Source organism: Phoenix dactylifera, chromosome 10 (genome assembly GCF_051530095.1).
Source record: "Phoenix dactylifera cultivar Ajwa chromosome 10, Ajwa_hap1_PhDact_Kaust_v1.1, whole genome shotgun sequence".
Lineage (NCBI taxonomy): Eukaryota > Viridiplantae > Streptophyta > Magnoliopsida > Arecales > Arecaceae > Phoenix > Phoenix dactylifera.
In genome coordinates, this window is record NC_143199.1 from 26,445,622 (window position 1) to 26,466,354 (window position 20,733).

At 37.6% G+C, this 20,733-nt stretch overlaps 2 protein-coding genes across 4 annotated transcripts; one reads left to right on the forward strand and one right to left on the reverse strand.

Moving 5' to 3' along the window:
* Positions 1-1,648: 1,648 nt before the first annotated feature.
* LOC103710695 (uncharacterized) lies at positions 1,649-5,673 on the reverse strand. Its single transcript, XM_008796553.5, has 2 exons — positions 5,460-5,673; positions 1,649-2,993 (listed from the first exon to the last, which is right to left on the reverse strand). The coding sequence occupies exon 2, from the start codon at positions 2,583-2,585 to the stop codon at positions 1,914-1,916; it is 672 nt and encodes a 223-aa protein (XP_008794775.1). The 5' UTR covers positions 2,586-2,993; positions 5,460-5,673; the 3' UTR covers positions 1,649-1,913.
* A 1,537-nt stretch (positions 5,674-7,210) lies between these two features.
* On the forward strand, positions 7,211-20,235 carry LOC103710694 (uncharacterized). Of its 3 annotated transcripts, none has more exons than XM_088705701.2 (7): positions 7,211-7,947; positions 9,707-9,968; positions 12,943-13,010; positions 17,400-17,704; positions 17,878-18,058; positions 18,639-19,053; positions 19,179-20,235. In XM_088705701.2, the coding sequence occupies exons 1-5, from the start codon at positions 7,813-7,815 to the stop codon at positions 17,936-17,938; spliced, it is 831 nt and encodes a 276-aa protein (XP_088561827.1). In that variant the 5' UTR covers positions 7,211-7,812; the 3' UTR covers positions 17,939-18,058; positions 18,639-19,053; positions 19,179-20,235. The 3 variants fall into 3 exon arrangements, with proteins under 3 accessions (XP_088561827.1, XP_088561828.1, XP_088561826.1); XM_088705702.2 differs by having other exon boundaries at positions 18,932-19,053; XM_088705700.2 differs by having other exon boundaries at positions 17,878-19,053.
* Positions 20,236-20,733: the final 498 nt, after the last annotated feature.

A 20,733-nucleotide genomic window follows, 5' to 3' on the forward strand; every position in this document is an offset into this window, starting at 1 on the left:
TATCTTTCTATAATTAATATTTACATGCATACCCCCATAAAACACTTGTTTTGCCATTCTGCCCTTTTTTTTATTTTTATTTTTGCATATGTACTTATGCTATCTAATGACGTTAAAAAATTAACGGTTTCTAATTAAAATGACTAAAATACCCTTAATGGGTAGACATGCAAATAGATCGCGATCCCAATAGCAAGGTAAGAAAACAGGGACAACAGCATAATTTTAAAATTTTATTTTATTTTTAATTAATATAAATATAATTTTTCTTAACACTGTTAGAACAATCGTTATATTACGGACATTTATACAATAATAGAGTTTTACGAAGGTATACATGTAAATATCAATTTTAGAAGAGTATCCATGCAAAATCTGATATTTAGTAGGGTATCTATGCAAAAAATCCTTATTATTATTTATCGGTATGCAGGGGCAAAGCACTCCCCACAAACGGGCGTCGTGCTCAAAGCCTCAAAATCTTAAGCTAAAGGTGTTTTCACCGTTACTCTCATATATTCTTTCCTTTTTTTTTAAGAAAAGGACTTGTCTTTTTATTTGATTATCTTATAAATTAAATGATTTTCCAGATATAAGTAATCAAATAATAAAGCATAGAATTATGAATAAAAATTAAATTGCATAACAAACAATTCAAGGCCATAACCATAGGGAGGAATCCTCATTTCTTCTACAAAAAGGTCCCAAGATAAACTTTAAATAATTGTCTGCACAGAAAGAAGATTCAAGGAACATCAAGCTTCTAGCAGATTTGTTTTCCATGCATATATAAATTCATGTTGAAAAGAATTATTTCTATATCACCCATCAGTAACACATGAAGCCAAGCTTGGATGTAAAAGATGGATAAAATTTACAGCAAAGGTGGAGGACCAATGTTAGTTTTAATCTACGATTTTGAGTTGATAGCTGATACATAAGCCCTCCACTAATTTAAGCAAACCATGAGCTTGCTGTTTTAAAGCAAATCATTAAGAATGTGGATACAACAACAATCGATATAGCTTGGTCTTACGAAAATCTAAAGACATGAATATGGGGACTAACAAACTTTGCCACCCATTGACATACTATGATAAGAATAGAACAAGTAATGAATAAAAAAAATTGCTTTGAGTTCATCATATTTATATAAAGACATGCAGAGATTGCATGTCTGCATTCTCTATTTAAGAATGAACATCATAAACCAAGGCACGATCGGAGATCATATACCAAATACGGGCAGGCATCCATGGAGTGTGGACATTGGTGTTTAGATTCCAAAGGCTTGATGAAGGACACGTCCTATAAAAGCATAATCCCAACAGCATCTGATTGACGTGTACCTAGAATCCGATCACTCCTCAAATGACTTACAAATCAAGGTATAACAAAGCTATCAAAATTAAAACAAGGGAGAACAAGGGTAACATATGAGTTACTTCAACAGCAATTTTTTCCACTAAATACAAGGACATAGAACTCCAGTAGCTGTATCACATAAAAACTCATACATGTATAACTGCGAGAGGTCATTGCGTTTTAGATTTTCTCATCTTAGCAATCAAACCATGTACGTGGTAAGTGTCAGAATGCAGTATTCCTAAAATTCACCATAGAAACAAGAACTTCAAATGAGGATTAATTAACAAAACAAACAGCTTATAACGGACTGCATATGATATACCAATCTTATTGTTCAATAAGAAAACACAAGAAGCAGGTCTTTCCTCAGCGTTCTTAAACAGCAGACACGACAAACTCCTTCAGACACAGACACACCTTAACACAGACATTTCATAACAAGACAAGGATATAGCATCAGACCAGGAAGATATTTATCTCACTCAAAATGGATGAAAACTCATTTGGGACAACTATATACAAGTCCACATATAGCGCAGTTATAACTACCTGTAAAAACGAACTTTGTTACCCATGTTGCTGCCTCCCAGCATCCTATTGATGACAACAGTTGCCATTCCTTGACCAGCAAATTGTTCGTTATATGGATCCTCTGCAATTTGAAGTGATGAGACTGCCTGTGCTGCTATATGCCCCGCAGATAGATCTGCTCTTTGACATGCATCCTCATAATATGGTGTTTGGAGTTGTCTTGCATGCACCGCAGCAGGTGGCGACTGTCCAAGCACCCAATCATTCCACTTCCATTCAGGCCCATATGCATCAGTTGCCCATCCCAGTCCCCCAACAGAATATTTTGCAAAATTCTGATGACCCATGAAAAGGTCAAAATTGCTAGAGTAATCCCTAGGATTGTATCTTCTATTATTGTTCAGCACGAAATGACAGGATTCATCTTTATCTTCCCCTAGAAGGACATGCAGAGCAACAGCCTCAGCTATTGCAGCACCTTCCTCATCAAGCCGCTGTTGTTCTTCTTTCTTCTTCTGTTTCTTCTTCTCCAACTCAGAGCGTATGGCTGCTGAGGTTGCGAGCGCTTTCTCTAAGCGCCTCCTTTTCTTCTCAGCCTGCTTGAGGCGATCCACCTCATCTTTGGCCTGCTTTTTCTTCCCTTTCTTCAGGACTGCACCTTCTTGACCACATCCAACTTTCTCCATGATTGCCTATCTCTCTAATTACTGGTCTTAGCCTAATATCTTCAAAATGACTACTAACAAAATAGAACCACTTCCAATACCATCTTACCTAAACTTTCATAAGTTACTGAATTCTTCTTGAAAAAGGAACTACTGCAACAGTTACCACAATAACAATACTACACCCATTCAGGTCTGAAGGAGTATCTGATTTTGCGAACAATGCAATCCCAAAAGGAAATGACAGGAGAAAGCAGGAGAGAAATATGATAAGCCCTAACTAATGCTTCTCTTGTGGCTTTTCTCCCAGTCTTCTTGCAGCCCAGACCGCCGCCCATCTTAATAACACCAAAATGTACAAATACCAGATCTTAACAATAAGACGGCAAGGGTTAAATACTCAACTGAACAGCTCATATGGCTTTCCTACTGCATACAACCAAAAGAATGTAAACATCAAATCTCCAATGAATACAATCTTCCACATCACAAAATTTTCAATGAAGTAGCCTCATGTCATATTGTAAAAATAAAAGAAAGATATCTTCTTAAAATGATTGTCCTCCATATGCAAGCCATCAGGCCTACCAGACAAGCTAGGTCAAATAGATCGAGCTACTAATTTCACTTTCTTATCTCTGCTGTACAACAACTCTTACAAGTCAGACAAGCTAGGCTTGAGTTTTTATTTTAAAAAAATTCAAATCAACCAAAATTCCATCTGCCGTGACTTGAAATACTGGTCTTTGCTTCACCACTGTTAGATACAACAATGCATGCTTCAACTAGATGCATGAAGGGTTCATTTAACCAAGTTGAAATGAAAAACAAAAAAATAATTGTCTTAGAAACCTTAAGTTTAGCTTGAATATTGTGAATGGATTGCTCTGGGTTAATTAGATGAATTACTCAGGGAGCTACGGAATATTTTATGCAAGCACGGTGAGCTCGGGGTTCCAAAAAAATATGAACAATTATTTGGTCCATCTTCTATGAAAGAATTCAAATATTGAGCTCATCACATTTGTAACCAATTAGTATCAATGCTAAAGGTCCATGCATCATAAGAGATATTATCGTAATTCACAAAAGCAACAATGTATATGTATCAACAATCAAGCATTAACATATTATTACGCTATTCTAATCATTGGGCAAAAAGCACCGAGAGGAGCTGGATAAAAAGGAGCAAAAAGAACATGGTAATCATAACAGATAACATGGACCAACATCTTCCTCCCTAGGCTAATCCTAACCTCTTTTTAACATCATCCCAATCTATCTTTTCAACGCTGAAAATTAAAGGTGGTATTACTTCCTAAGACTCCACCTCCTTCCTACTAACCTTCCCTTCTGGGGCACAATAAGAAAAAAAAATCAACAATACAATACCAACTTCAATCCTACAAGTATAGAAGCAATGATGATGCATAAGATAATCATATGAGCACCAAACAAAGTTGTAGCTGAACTCATGAACAAAATCCACAATACAAAGGAAATTAATGAAAGACGAAACAGCCAAGAGAACCAACATAAAGAGACCAAGAACAATACAATCACTGAGATACCATGACGCACATAATGTCAACTTAAGATCAAAGAAAGGTATTATCAGACATGGACTCACATGATTATCGAACCAACCATGATTGACTAATGCCTATCCATGATTCCATCATGCATCAGCATCAAGCAAAAGTAGAAAAGCATGTTCAATTCTATATATTGGGCATTCTTTTTAAATAACAGCTCCTAGAAGTTAGCCAAGCAAAGTAAATTTTGGCCTCGATTTATGACTCATTTTTCATTTGGAGACCAAATTGCAGTCACTGTTTGAGACCTAAAGTACTTGTTTCATCTTTATCCCACATGAAAATTTGGTGTGCCTCAGTAGGACACATCCTTTGAAGTTCTTGAAGCCCCTAAGAAATTCATGTTAACCGGTCTTATGGAGTGGAAATGCTGCAGAAAGACCATGTTGCAATGAATTTCTGCAAAAGCAATGATATCAGGTCCAACCCCTATTACCAGAAAAAGACTGAATACCGCTCTCATGCTGCATGGCATAAGGAAATTGATGCGATCCACAAGGTCAATGTGATTCATAATGGACTGTGGTATAAATACCAATTGCTAATTCATGCAAAAGGCCCAGATTTTTTTTTTCTTGTTTTCAGGGTAACGGTTTGGGGCTTATAACATACTTTCTCCACTGCAATTTTCACTTCAGTCCTTCACTTCCTTTGTTTTGCTTTTCTTTTCCCCACTGAATCAGTGGATCGGATCAAGCAAAATATTCTCTGACAAAATTTGGATTACTATATAGTTAGATAGTTAGTTTCTTAATTCTATGGTAAATTCCACATATGCTATTTTTCCTTACCCCTTCTCATTGAGCTTTTCCCACCAAAGCTTGAACCATGAACAAATATATAGGAATCCTCACTTTGTCCTGCTGATTTTAAATTAAATCCAAGTATACTTAATTCTTCAAGATCCCAACTTTAAGCACTGAATTTGTCTGAGCATCACAGTTTCCACATCGAATTGTTGTCAAAAATCTATTGCTCAAATATTTGACCTTCAAATCCTACCTTCACTCCTCTGCAATCTTCCAATTATCATCACAGGAACCAATTCTCCTAATTCCACTGAAAAACCTAGAATTCCTCCACTTGAAACATTAATTCAATAAACAGCACTCAAAAAGCACGGAATAAAAACCCTAATCCGATCCGAATAACCCTAACACCCGCATAAAGTTCGAAAACCAACCCTCACAACAATAGGATCCAGATCTATCCACCATAATTAAGCGAAAATCAATCTTCCCCAACCCCAACAAAGCGGAAAAAATCTAAAAAAAGAGGAAGGTAGAGGATACTACCGTACCTGCCCAAATTGAAGAAGAAAAATTTGACGAATCCAAGCGTTCCCCGTGCTCATATCGAGAAGAGAAACCAAATGGGAGCGGAGACCGGAAGAGAGATCGAAGAGTATTCTCTTCGGCTTGGAGTCCTTGGATCTGATCCTGTCCTCAAAAATGCCATACAGAGATAGGTTTTCTAGAAACCGATCACATGCCAAGAGCGTGGGCGATGACGGGGGCTCGAAGGCACGATAAGGGTATTACGGTCATTTTCACTCTCTCAAACCTCCGAGCCAACCCACAAGTACCGTATATAAATGTTTATGCGTACGTGACGTTACGCACCGACCGATTCGATTGTTCCCAGTTGGAACGGCCGATCTTTATTGTACGTATATGAATAATTATGCGGCTGCGCCCCTCGTTTTTTTTTCCTTCGTTCCGTTCCGGTGCGGGACGGGTCGGACGGGTTTATGATCCGATGGAGTCATGTACCCCACCCACCATCACTCCGACCGCGTCTTGTGCTCCACTCAAGGGCATTGCCGGGACGAAGGGGGTCCCACCAAGGGGCATGTGGGAGGAGGGTGGACTACTAGAAAGAAAGGTTCCATGTCGCTACCAAGAGGCAGGGAAAAGTGTTTCCTGATTTTTTTTTTATTTTTACAAACTTACACTCTTGAAAATTAAAATAGATCGAGGTGTAAATTTTGGTTATAAGTAGGTATGGATCTAGAATACATACAAAATATGTATGCTTACCTAAAAAATCATGGAAAAGGAAAATAAATAATAAAACCTTTTCATGAAAAAGCAGAAGTTTTGCAGAAAACTAATCATAATTTTTAAAATTATTTATTTCAATGAAATAGATAAATATTTTTTTAAAAAATATATTTTTTAAGAAGTCCTTGCAACTAAATATATCCTTAGGAGGCTGTTCGACAATAAAATCTATAGAGATTAAAATCTATAGAGATTTAGAATATTTTCGTACTCGAAATCATAAAGCAGTCTCTTTCTATATAAATATATCTTCTCAGTCTTCGGTCTCTATCCAAAGTAACCAGAGCAAGAAGTAATTTTATGGATTATTTTTAAATATCACAATATTGATTGTTTTTTATTTGGTTGAGAATTAGGAAAGAGAAAGTTGGGCCAAAAATAAGATAAGGGAAGGATTTAAATCCAACTCATTAGTACAGCGATAGAGCTACTCCATCGGAGAACCCCCACAAATAGATATTTGATTAATAAATCTTGCGGCATCTGTCAAGACTTGAGAAATATTTTTTCTACTAGAAAGCATATCGGAGAAAAACCATAGCCATCCCTCTTTCATCAAATATTCTTCTTTCACACAAGGGATTAAGAGTTATATGTTTCATGAGCAAGAAAATTTCACCTTCCTTCGTGGAAATTCACCATGGGATCATTCAATGATCGCTTTGAGATCACTCTAGGTTAATATTTGATAGAATTCAGAGTGTTTTGAGATTTGTGCATTGGGTGATCTAATGGTGAATCATTCTCGCGAAAAATATCATCCCCTTTCTCACACAAGTGCCCAAAGGTGTGATGAAAAATCTCATCCATCAAACTTTGTTATCCTCTCCATCTCAACATCGAATAATTGAATATCTTTTTTTCAAGAGAAGATCACCAAGTATTAAATAATTGGAGATCTACTGTGGAAAAAAATATACATCATTATCTTAGAGCACAGTCGGCTACATCACTATCAAAAGGACGCCGACTTTTCTATGCTAAACCCACCTTCTCTCCTTTTCCATCGCCTTCGACAAGCTCTTCGTCGATAACGGCGACCTTGCGGCCATCCAAGTATCATGGTCAGACTCCGTCATGACCACCGTCGCCTCTCACGTTGCCCTCGAGACCTTGGCGAGTGCGTATGCTTTTGAGCTCTCCGCCGGTTCCTCCACGCAGTGCCTCTCAGCCTCAATTCGGTCAAGTGGCTCCCCTCATTACTAGAAAAACAAAAAGAAATTGCACGGGCCGTACGCAAGTGCGAGAATATTTAAAAATAAATAAAATAAATAAATAAATAAACGAAAACGGGAAATAAGCGGAGACCGAGAACGAAAAGTAGCAGCGGCCCGACGCTCCTCCAAGATCGAAATTTGTGGCCCGGCGGAGAGCGACAAAGAAGTTAAAAAAAAAGGGGAAGAAAAGCGAACGCTCGCAGCGGCGGTGGCGAGGGCGGAGGAGCGGAGGAGATTATCCCTTCCCCCAATCTCCATGGCTTAAACGCTCCACGAGAATCCTCATTCCCTAGAGAGAGAGAGAGAGAGAGAGAGAGGAGAGGGGAAGGGGGCCGAGGGTGGAGAGCGAGAGAGAGAGGGGGGGAGGGATAGGATGAAGGAGGTGGTGGTCCACATCTACGACGTGACGAACAGTGGCTCGGAGAAGACCAATAACACCATCGTCCAGATCAATCGAATCTTTAAGGACGGCATTGGCCTCGGTGGCATCTTCCACAGCGCCGTCCAGGTCTTTCCCTTTCTTTTTGCGTTTCTTTACTTAACTTTACCCTCCTTTCATCAAGAAATCATCAGTGGGTTGAACTAAGATCCTGCGTTTCCGTGCTATCTTCTTGATTTTGAGGTGAAGCAGACAAACGGAAATTTGGGTTTCTTTGCAAGAGAATTGCTTTACTTTTGTATAAAATCGAATGTTGAATCATTTTCCGGGAAAAAAATTGGATTTTAGAGTAGGGTTGGGGAGGTGGATGTTAAGTTTGGGAGGCGAAGACAATTTCGGAAAAGAATTAGTGCAGGAATGGACCACATTGTGTGCCATTTCAACGTCATGATTTTCTGTTGGCAGAGTGGAAATTGTGCGTGGGATTGCTCAACATGATTTGAGAGAGGTATGGTGGAAATAGAAAACAAGGTAGTAGTGCCATTTCTTGGCTCATGGTAGTGTATGTGTTTTAGGTTTTGGTATTGATTGTGTTTCAAACAAGCAAGTATCGCAGTCGAGCCCTTTGCCCCAGTGATAAACTATTGTTTGAATAGAAAAGGAGAAAAGGGTATGAGCCCTAAATTTTGGAGCAACACATAATCTGAGGAAGTTGAGGAGGCCGATTCTTAGAAGCATTCAACAGGAGCAATAACGGTGGCATGGGTAAGTTCTGAAGGGAGGAACAGTAGGTTTTATGGCGCTCACAGCTAAAAATGATGTCACAGAGAATGGGAGCTAGGGATGGAATGAGTATCGGATATTGAGTGGGTTCCATGGCATTGTTTAGTCATCTATTTTACTAAGGTGCTAATGATTATTTTTTTTAAATTCTGGGCTTAGTCAAAATTGACGACGACTCTGTTAATGTTGAACTTTTGAGGCTACTGAAAGCCCAAGAAGTTTTCTTCTATGTATTCTTTCTAGGATTTTCATATTGTTTGGAGATAAAGTGTTTTTGAATTTTTGTGTCCGTTTCAAGATTCTCGCTTAAGAAATCTTGCCCAAAAGGGAATCAACATTGATTTTTGGTCTAGGTACAGCAAATATTCAAGTATTTAAATGCGGTCTATCTTTGTCCCTCTTATGTTTTCTGCTTGTTAAGGAACAGTTTTGGACTTTTTTGGCTTATGATATTGGGGTTTCACTTGGGAGCCCATTATTGGGAGAATACAAGTCAAAAAAAATTTCATCCTCTTTTTACAGATGCTCTGCTCAGATATACGGAAGAAGCGAAACATAATAGTTTTTTAATGCAGAAGTAGATACAGGAGGTGTATGGGGAATTAGGATAAATATTTGACAAAGAGACTCCTCGTTTGTTCAGGGATTGGCATTTTTAAGTGATTTTCTACTTTTCTTGGTGTTGATTATCAGTTTTGCTATTTTCTCATTAGCAACTTGGAAGTGACTTGTTTCCTTTATCTGTACTGTTTGATTTCAATTAAATATTTTTTGCTGCCATTTTTTTGTTATTTAGACCTTCATCTGTTATGTCTCAGATGTCTCTCTGATCTTTTGGAGCCGTCTTAAATGAATATATACCCTTCTTCTAATTCTAGCTATCTTCTATAAGGTCTACTAAAGTATCACCATTTTTTTATTAATTTATCACCTATTATTCTATCAGCTTATTGGTTTCTTTTAATTTTTGATACCTGTCAAGTTTCTTCATTTATGTTACTCCGTACTCTTTACAGCCCAACATATCAATCTATTCACTAAAGTCAGAGTAATTATCAAATTGCATATCTTTTTGGTAAATTTATGGTTATTTTTGTGTTGGCAGGTTTATGGAGATGAAGAATGGTCATTTGGGTTTTGTGAATACGGCAGTGGAGTTTTTAGCTGTCCACCTCGTAGAAATCCTATGTATACCTACCGTGAATCCATTGTCCTTGGAATGACAAACTGTTCTATTTTCATGGTAAATCAGATCTTGAGGGAGCTCAGCAGTGCATGGCCTGGAAGCTCATACGACCTGCTATCAAGAAACTGCAACCACTTTTGTGATGCTTTCTGTGAATTGCTTGCTGCACCAAAACTTCCAGGTGACTTTGGCATTGTTTAAACATCTGAATCTTTTCTAGGTGATTTCTGAAAGTTATATGCTTCCACATACTTATTATAGATGTTATACATTTTATGCATCTATGCAAAATTTCACTGTTTGAAACATTTGCAGAGACCTAATGCGTATACGCACATATTCCTCCAGTAACGAGATTCTACCACAGTTTGTGGCCTAGTTTAGATCATGAGCTGTTTTATGTATTTTTAAATTCTGTGCACTTCTCCTGTACAATGTGCTGTATGGATTAGCAGTTTTGTTCATCTCTCCTTTTCTCTCAAGTAATTGGCTCACCTTAACTTAATAGGAAGCAGATATCTTTTAGTACCTCTGCTTTTCCTTATTGATTCAGATAATATAATATTGACCATTGTGCTGCTGTATTCTTGATTTCCTTCCCTTTGTTATCCCTTAGTATGTGATAGTCATCAATTCTGCTGTCTATTGGAGCTTCAACTTTATTGATCTCTCTCTTTATCCCTCTGCTAGTTGCCTCGCCTTAGCTTCATAGGGAGCGATGATAGCATTCAATGCTTCTGCTTTCCTTATTTCAGCTAATATATCATTGACCATTGTGCTGCTGTAATATTGTTTTTTCTGCCCTTACCATGTGATAATTATCAATGCCACTGTCTATTGGAGCTTCATCTCCCCCACCCCCCTCTCTCTCTCTCTCAATTTCGCCTAGAAAATATCTTCTCACACAGCTCATGCATCTTTTTTTAGTTTAGAACTAGCTGATAACTGTTTGTTCATCAATATTCGAAATTTAAACATTGAAACCAAGTATCCTTTTAATTTTTTCTTAAAGATATTGCAACTCTGTCTGCCTTGATTTTGGGCAACGCTTGTTTGAGAGAGTATATATAGATTTGAAAGTTGGATTGTTAAGTGGCAGTTGCTCCCATCTCCATGTTGCTTTGCAGCTGGCTTATTTACCTTTAAAGATGATCTTCTTGCAAAAAAGAAAAAATGAAAGTGGATGACCAAGGTGATGCCTTCTGGGAGTGGGTCATATTTGATTATCCGTACAACATGGGAATATGTATGTCCTTTGCCAACTTCTTCAGATGTTATTCACAATGCGTGTCACTTTAAAAGGTAAATTTTATGATGGAAGAACTGAAAGCCGTGCTTTGATTTAACGTGTTGATTCACAAACATTATATGATTAGGAACTGCTAAGCTGATTGGCTTTTTAGATTAATAATTGGAGGTCTGCTTTAAAGTTATTTTTTTCATGGCATCTCAAGTTGTATTGTACTGTAGAATACAATACTTGATGCTTTTAGGACTTATTACAATGGTTTAGGTCCTGTTATCCTTGGGTTTCACTGGTCATGTTTTCTGACTTAGAGGCTGTTTGCATGCTGGAAGACATTATCCTGGGGATAAGATAGGACTGGCCAGACTTTCAGTTTGAAGAGGTAAAGCAAGAAAGGAGTTTAAGAGGAGCGATCAGCTGGATTAATCTTCTTCAACCTGATTTGGCAGGGCTAACATACTCCTTTCCCGAGGTGATCTACCTCATCTCCAAAAAATAGGAACATCTACCTCATCTCCAAAAAATAGGAACTAAGTGTTGTAAGGCTTCCCCGATGGCCGAGAAACTCTCCTCCTCCATCATATTTGCAAACCAATAATTACTGCCGAGAAGATCTACATCACCTAGTAGCATTAGTTAATAATTGCTGGTGCCTGTTCTCTTTTAAAAAACCTCTGAAACAAACATATCTACATATTGATCTGGTGAAACAGAGCCTGTTATATCTACTTCTTTTTGATGGGTTATGATAAATCTCATGCACGTATCCCTGGTTAGAGTGACAGAAGCTTAATAAAAACCTGAATGTAGACAGACGTCATTAACGCATTTGTAAGGTATTGGAGCTTCAAGTTAATCATTATACTTGCTTACAATCATATGTTCACAACTTGTGCATATAAGTAAGCAGCCAAGTTGCTGATTTAGTCTTGCAGAGCAAGAGTTAATTGGCGTCAATGACTGAAGAAGTTCATGGAAGTTAAAATGGGACAAATTTGGAAAGATTTAATTTTCATATTGACATGTCTCATTCCTTCCATACTTAAGTTGGGCGCTGGGACAAGGTTGTATTTGATTATAAATAGTTGACTTAGCATGAACTTCATATTTTGGGAGGTGATTAATGAGTTGGTATTGTTTATTGAGACACCTCCATATCCTGCATCATTAAATAGTAATGTGACATGATAATCCCCATCATAAGGAAATCTTTCTTGAAACTGTCTGATCCCTGTGAAGGTTACAGCATATTTTATTGATTGTGGCTTTATGTACATGAGGTGAAATACAATAGGGTGGTCTAAACTTCTCAGGTCATTATACTATTCACAAGCCTATGTAGGCTGATAACATTTACAAGAATGTAAGCCCAAATGTTCCTCCTATATTCAGTTAAAACCAAGACAAATAAGATAGATATGCGGGTATTGACCATTTCATCACGAGTTCTGAAGGGTGACAAGTTATCAGCTTCTGTAGCAAGAACAGATATTGGAGATACCCATCTAGAAGAAGTAAAGACTTGTATTAGAGGGTTAAAATTGTTTAATTGGATAAAGAAAATTCGGCTGGAGGTGGATTCATACTTTTCTGAGGAATGGATCAGATTGAATTTTTTATGTGCTGAGAGAAAGAAATTATTTATAAATAACTTATATATATTCGATTAAATTGGTCCCATAAGATAGTTTTGGCTGAAAATCTGAAACCAATCCCAATTTCAGATCATGTGTGGGCTGAGACTGAAACTTTTAACTTTGGTTTATTAGATTTTCTGATGAGTTCTTTGAACCATATCTATCAGTTTGGTCTCTTTGAAAATTATAGTTGAAAATCTAATGAGAGAGATCTAAGAGACATTGTTGCTGGACTTTTATTGGTCATGATCTTATACTCTGTAATTTTACAGGTTGGGTCAATCGGTTTGCCAATGCTGGTGATGCTGCAATGGAAGTTGCAGGAAATACAGCAATAAAGGTGGAGACTTCTTATTTTCTAGCTGATTTTTGCACTTATATGTGCATGCCCTTATTTGTTTATTTTTACTTTCTTCTGTTGTACTAGTATCATATGCTCTGTCATAAGTATGCCTACATCATCTGAAACCAGTGTTTAAACTAAAAATATTGTTAATGGATGAAACACTGAAAATTTTCTTTGAAATGTTCATTACTTTTCCATATAATAACAAGTGATTATGTCTCTTTAGTTCTTGGTACATATCGACGGTTTTTATACATGCACCCACTATGCAAGTACTTGCAGAATGTTGATATTTGTGCTGGTAAAGTATAAATTGAATTGTAAAGAAGCATGTTATGCTTCTTTATCCGTTGACACCAGCATTGCAAATTTATTAGTTTGCCATTCTATATCAGGAGACTGATTTTAGTTCGAGCCTAAGGAAAGATTGATCATTACACCAATACTAAAGTTGCATTCAACAAATTCCTTTTATGTCACATATATTTAGAAGATTTACTAGTATGTGCATTACTTATTTTGAGATGTTAATTAAAATCGGTATATCCTGCATAAGTGAAGGTATTAAGATTATAACGAGACTTGACTGAAAATTTATCTTGGGTGGACATTTTGTCAGAAATCATACTTTTCTTTATCCTGTTGTTTTACTTCTTTGAAACTAAGGTGGTAAGAGGTAGAAGGTACTTTCATTCCAATTCTGCTTGGTTGCCAAGCTAAACCCCTTTTTTTATATCAAGCGTAAGCTTAGAATTATGGCTCCAGAGCCAACTGAATACTAACTTGGTTCATGAAAGAAGTTTAAGCGAAGCTAGGATGGAGTCTGGTTTAGTTTATAACAGGAAATATAAAGGTATCAAAATCCAGAGCTACCATTGTTTTTTTATCTATGATATTTAGATATCGGTTTCGGAAATGTAGGTTACAAATCTTTTAGCTCAAGTTAGCCAATGGTGTGCATGCTTGCTTTAGGAACTGAGTCAAGTGAGAATAGGGTAGGTTCAGTTCATGCAGCTTGAATAAAATATTACATACATTTACTATTCTGTAAATAGTCATTAATTAGTAGTAAACTCTAGATACAACTTAGCTCATGATAGGGAATGAATGTCAAAATTCAAATACATCCTATACAATTTTTTGTTAATATGCTATTGGGCCATGGCATTTTAAATGTTGTTACACATCTTTGGACTTAACAGAAGCTTTATGTGTTTGAACCTAGCCTATAAAAAGCTCAAGAGACACTGATAGATTTGAGCTAAGCTGAATCATGAAATGTTCGAGCCTGTTCTGATGTACTTATTGATCTGCTCTCAAACTTCTGTAGGCATGCATCTGCCTTTTTTGCATGGGAGTTAGCATATGCCCTAGTAGCCTTCCACAGGACTTGAGCATACTGTTTTGTGACATCAAGGTTAAGGCAAAGCCCAGTATACAAGATCATTTTGAGCTGACTTGGAAAAGGGAAGGAACTCCTGTTTTCTCTCACGCTGGGAGATGCCAAGGCTTGATTGAGGTGGTTTGCAAATGAGACCATTACCCTTGTAGACATCTCTTGCGTACAAGAGAGTCTTGTATCCAGTGGACATGATACTTTCTTACAAGTCTCTTTTCTTCAATAGACATAATATAAAAGCATCTAAATAAACATATAGCATCTTGTTATGTAGTGGAGAAGTAAATATAATCTTCAAAGGAGCTGTGTTCCCATCTGTAATAACTTTTCATTTAAGAGTCCTAATATTTTAGTAAAGGCCTTGCTCATAGTAAGATTTGGTGGGACAAATCATTTGGTGTATGACATCCTTCCACCGTGTAAATTCTATTGTCTTCTTTACTGAACTTGGCAATCTTGTCCTTAAATAGCCATAAAGTGTTTCTTCACTCTTATAGTTTCGCTTTCTGGAAGTTGCATCCTTTAGATAAAAATATCATGTGTAGGTTTGGACTCATCTTCAGCAAGCAAGGTGGTGTATGAGAATCTACTTCAAGGGATTTGCCACATTTGTCATGGCAAGGCTTTAAGCAGTTTATCTGGAACACAGTTGTAAGCCACCTTGCATATCTTTATCTTGGATGTGGTATGTAGTTCATATTCTTTTATCAATCCCTCTGGAGCCTTTCGAACACCATGAACTGTTGGGGCCAAAAATTGAGCATAATCATATCCACCTGCTTGATCTCAAGTGGCATTCACTTATCATTGGCCCATTGTTCTTCATCCTTTTGCAGCTCTTTCAAAATATGCCTTGGTAATGGCTGTTTTCCTTTTTCAATCATATGCAAAGCTGTTGGCTGCATGGATTTGGCTGCATGACTCACTAATTCTTTATGGATTTTGTGGAGTCAGTAGTTGACATTCCATAACAAAAGGTGCTAGAATGAGTGAACACATTGTTCAAAAAGTTGGAGCAAATTTGGGCACCTGGAGTGAACATTACCAAATCCTTGTTGTTGGGACTTACAATGTGCCTTAAGAATTACTTCAGGAGTGCATTATGTGCTTGCTCTTCTCTTTTATCAGATGGTGCTTGTAAAGAGTAGAAGCTAAAAAACTCTAACTAGAACCATGATTCTGCCTGTGGGTTTCACTTTTCTTCAAACATACAACTATAACTCAGATATAAGCCACTGGTTGCTGCTATATAGGAATTAAAAATCCTTAATGAAGAAACCTTGTTCATCTATATGGGATTGGTTTATGGATTTAAATGTATGATCCTTCAAAGGTTAAATGTTGCGACAAGTGGACAAATCTACCTTATGTGGTACTCAATTTAAGCTCATGCAACCAGAGATTAGATAATCATAATAATCATAAAATTTACATCTCATATTATTGGATGAAAGTCTATTATCTAAATCAAAATTTCAAAAGGGTTTCTGTGTTTAGGTTCTCATTTGTTTTAGAAGTTTGTCTTTGCCTTCTGACAATTGGAGCCCATCTCTTGGGTTCAACTTAACAACTCTACTACTGACTTTTACTGATGAGTAACCTTTTGGATGTATGTGTCCGTTTATGCATCTGCATGAGTTTTTTGTTCCTCATCTTTCACCATATTTTGACACATGCAATGTACATGAGAAGAATAATAAACAGTTATGATTTCATGGATGATTCTGTCTGTGACCTTAGATAGGGATATATGAAGGGTGATTGGTATTTATGGGAAAACTGAAAGGCTCACCCATCTGTATAAAATCATGTGTGAGGTAGACATCTCTTGTGACTTTGCTTTTGAAATCAGTAACCTTCTGGCACCTCGAAGTTCTGCTTGCCTTTCTCAAATGGTGATCAGATGAATAACCATTGAATGGCCAATCGACTTCTCCAAGTGGTTGTTTTTTATATAGTATAACATATGAATGCATAAAGCTCCTTCTTGGGTAGGATCCCTAAATGGGTGTTTGTTTTTGGAAAATCTACAAATGCTAATATCCCTAGGAAACATCTCTGCCATGGGATACTCTTTTCTCAAGGATGATTAGCCCATTGATTGTTTATCCTCTTTCCTTCTTTGTTTTGGTATTCTATCCGAAATGGAAACCAAGAACAAGACCTTTTGTTCTATTCTTTTCTCAATTTCAAAAGATTTCATGGGTGGCTAGAGGCCTCCAGTTCTATTGACCATAATTTGCTCTTGCGTGCACGGCTGGTATGTGGCTAGTGATGGTTGTATCTCTTGAATATGCAAGTCGAGTGAACTTGTGCACCACAAGATGCTTTAACTACTCAAGGGACATGTCAGAGTCATGCCTCCATTACCCAGGCACATTTAAGCTCTCTTTTAAGCCACCTCAGCTATTTATTTATTTGTTCATTCCTTCATTTGCTGTTCTAGCTTATTTCTGAATAGAACCTACATCATCCCCGAATATATCAGTATACATTATTTGCATAAACATTCTTGTCACATTTTCCATCTCTAGCATTGGTGAATGGCAAAACTTTTTCTAACCAAACCATGAGTATGTGTTTAGCTCACCATGAATAGAGTGTTGATACCTACATTCTTTCATTCCTAGCTTATTCCTCACCATAAATATATCAGTATACACCATTTGCTGTTCTAGCTTATTTCTGAATAAAACCTCCATCATCCCTGAATATATCAGTACATTTTATTTGCATAAACATTCTTGTCACATTTTCTGTCTCTAGCATTGGGGAATGGCAAAACTTTTTTTAACTAACCATGAGATGTGTGAAGTTCACCATGAATAGAGTGCTGATACCATTTTTGAAACTTACCTGATCTAGTAATGTATATGAGTAAAGCATAAAAGGATTTTTTTTTCTTTTTTTTTATTCTCTTTTTTCCCTGGTAGATTGAATTGGATGCTCAACCTTTTCTTTTCCCCTTCTCTTCTTGGATGCAGCTGAGACAAGTGAAAACAGAAGTTGTGAATGCTAGCAAATTGGCTTACAGATTCATTGCTGGTGTTGCCTCAAATACACCAGCCACACCTGAGACCCCAAGCAATTCAAGCAATGCAAATCCCCATTCCGAGAGCACATGGTTCGCTAATCTCATGAACAACATTGGTGCCAAACCATCAAGTAGTACTTTGGAGTACCCTGAGGACTCCTCATCCTCGGAATATGAAGAGTCTGAAGAGTCAGAAGATGAGCATCCACACCAGCGGGATGATGAACAAACGCAGCACAGCCTGAAGCATGACATGTGAGAAGAGAGTTTCACTGTGATGTGTATCAGCTATGAAAATTCATTAGAACCAAAACATATCACTTGTTTATTAAGATGAAAATGGTTTTACCTTTAAATTCATTTACATGACTCTGCAACCAAAAATACAGTTTTTCTAACAAACTACCTTAACACTGATTTACATTCAGATTCATCATTTCTGATGAGCATGTAGCAGTTGCAGCAAGGCCCTCAGAAGCATGGAGGTGATGGAGTGTACAGCTGTGGCGGCTATTTCTGGACTTTATCTGCCCCTGCTTTGGTATAGGCCTTTTACGAAAGCAGTGGCACGAACAGCAGTGACCTTGTTGCTCATGGTTCTAAATGGAGGTAAGCTGCGTCGAGTCTTGCTGTCTTTGGTAGTTTCTTCTACTTGGCTTTGCTGTTGTCTTTGTTATTGGTCGTTATATAGAGGTCTTAGAAGCAGGGATACAAGTTGTAGAAACAGGGGCTGGTTTGTATGAGAAAGGGGTGCTCTGGTAGTGGTTTTCTGGTGGGGAGGATGCCAGCAAATTTGGTCAGGTTGTCATGGATAGGTTCCATTTTGCTCTGATGAGGATGAACAAAATAGTGAGCCACCCTGATGATTCCGCATCCCTTATAAACAATCACAGGGCATGAATGGGTTTAAAATTCAGCGGTGTCTGGTAGGTATAATAGGTGTAATCAGTGAGAATTTTCATAGATTCTGCTCACAATTGGGGGTTGGATCTTGATTAGGAAGGATTTTTCTTATAATTTTTTTAATTAGCAAAGTGGTTTCTATCTTAGTAGGTTCGCTTGGGGAAAAAGGTTTCATCAATTGTCAATTGCTTTTCATGAATAACAACCTTTGTCATTCTGAGAAGCTAGAAGTAGATCTCTAACTTTATTTGCCAGTGGGTGGATTCAAGTTTCATGTCTCGTGCAGAAAAGCATTCCACTTAACATTTAAGTCATTGTTGGGGGAGGGTGGTGCCTTGTTGGACGAAGATCTATTTTGACATCATGATTTGAAGAGGAGGCTTGTGGTGTAATGTGTGGATGCAGCAGATGCTGATGGTGTTAGCTTTATTACAGGGATGATAACTGTGGCTTTTGGGGTGGTCTTGTTCATTTTGGCTCACCTACACATCTACACTTGTTGGTTTGTTGAACTGCTATGTTTCATGTTGGTTTTGCGCTTGCACTACATGTGAATGGACGAGACTCATCTCTTTGCAGAGGAGATTACAGGTGGCCAATTTGGTTATTTTTGGCATGTTAGGAGGGGCTGCTTCATCTGAACTTCTGGCAGGAGCTAGGAGTGAAGACTGAAATTAACTCTTCAATGAGAAACCAACCAGGTGCTAGTTTCTGAATAACTACTTCGAATGCATTTAATTCCAAGAGGTTATTTAGTTGAGAGGGGTGTAGTTTTTGCACTCATCGAATCATTTGATTGATCAATTTGCTGTTCATCATGTCTCAGGATGTGTGGGATGCATGGCAAAACAGGTATATATTTGACACACATGTCGCTTGTCTCTAGCACATGCAACTGGCTACATAGCATTGGACAATCAAATGGTCCAACAAGCATCAGACCTGGAGGATCCTAATTGTTTTCCCCGATCAAAAATTTGATCAAAATATTCTTGATGCAACGAACATGATCCAGAAGGAATCTTTCTTCTTTTCGATCAGATTAGAACAAAATAATGGCTTAAAAGATTGCGTCGAGAGGAAGCTACATACCTTCGGGGCTGCTTCCCCGCCTGTACTGAGAATCTTAAAACCCTTGAGATCTGAAACCCAATGGATCAGACAGAAATTTACTAGCAAAATAAATCTTCATGAGGGGTTTAATCAGAATAACCAAATAGCATATGGTTTGGAGCCAAACATCTGGAACCAGGGTCAATGTTTGCACATGCAAAGCTGGAACCCACATGCCTTTTGCTCTCAGTGCTGTCCAAACCTATTCCAACACTAATTGAAGCTTTCTAGTTTCTACCATATCTCAAACTACATCTCTCCATTGTTTCATCTAATTCTATGCGAGAAGTCTAATCAGGAACTGACCTTGAGCTTTCTCCCACCCATCAAGCCATATATATAACAACCACACTTGTACATTATTTCCACACAACTCCTCTCCCTCTCTCTCTAATGGGGAATTCAAATCCTGACTCAAGTGGGGACTCTCTTTTGAGCGAGGGAGGGAGAAGGGGGACCAATGAGGGGAGGCATCAATACAAGAAGTGGAGCTGCTTGGGACCATCATTGATCCGAAGGATGATAGGGATCCTTCCAAGCAGATCAGAAGTTGCAGAGGAGGGAAGGCATGCCCCCATCTTTTCATAGATTGGCTTCTTAAGAAAATAGTCTGCTTCCATTGCTTACAAGTGTTTGTTTTTTTTTTTTTTAACTTACTTCACAATAAGGGTGTTATTAAGCATCAAATTTAGAATTGTGGATGCAATGAAGTTGTAGCTAACAATATTTCTGCAACTTAACGAATAGTTGGAGATGTTTGATTGGTGTCACTACAATCGTAACAACAATATTTTCCAAATTTTAGAAAGATATCAAATCATTCTTGGAATTTTCACTGGCTGCATGAACGCGCGCGCACACGCATACACGCAAAATGTTTATCTTCTTTAGATTTTAATGTAAATTTTTGTTCATAATCTCCACCAACAATGGTCTTTATCACCATCTGCAATAATTATTGCCACTCACTATTGCCAACTCATTATTATTCACCACCATTGATAATTTTCATTACTGCTCATCGCCATCGATGATCTCTATTATAGCCCACAATTGTTGGTGATGGCGGTGGACATCGTTGGTGCATATGTTTTAAAAAGATGATGAATAAATTAGGCGGCAACTGATGCATATTTTTTAAATTAGTTATTGACATATTTCGAGCAGTGATGCACATATTTTACAATAATCATGCAGATTTTTATAAATTACCAATATATATATTTCAAATAGGTGATCCACGCATATTTAACGTTAACACAGGACCA

What these genes read in the sequence shown, in the direction of transcription:
- LOC103710695 (XM_008796553.5), bottom strand. Translation starts at nt 2,585, where the DNA reads ATGGAGAAAGTTGGATGTGGTCAAGAAGGTGCAGTCCTGAAGAAAGGG.
- LOC103710694 (XM_088705700.2), top strand. Translation starts at nt 7,813, where the DNA reads ATGAAGGAGGTGGTGGTCCACATCTACGACGTGACGAACAGTGGCTCG. An exon ending in CAGGAAATACAGCAATAAAG is followed by an intron (nt 13,011 to 17,399) that starts GTGGAGACTTCT and finishes TCTTGGATGCAG; the next exon opens with CTGAGACAAGTGAAAACAGA. An exon ending in CACAGCCTGAAGCATGACAT is followed by an intron (nt 17,705 to 17,877) that starts GTGAGAAGAGAG and finishes ATTTACATTCAG; the next exon opens with ATTCATCATTTCTGATGAGC.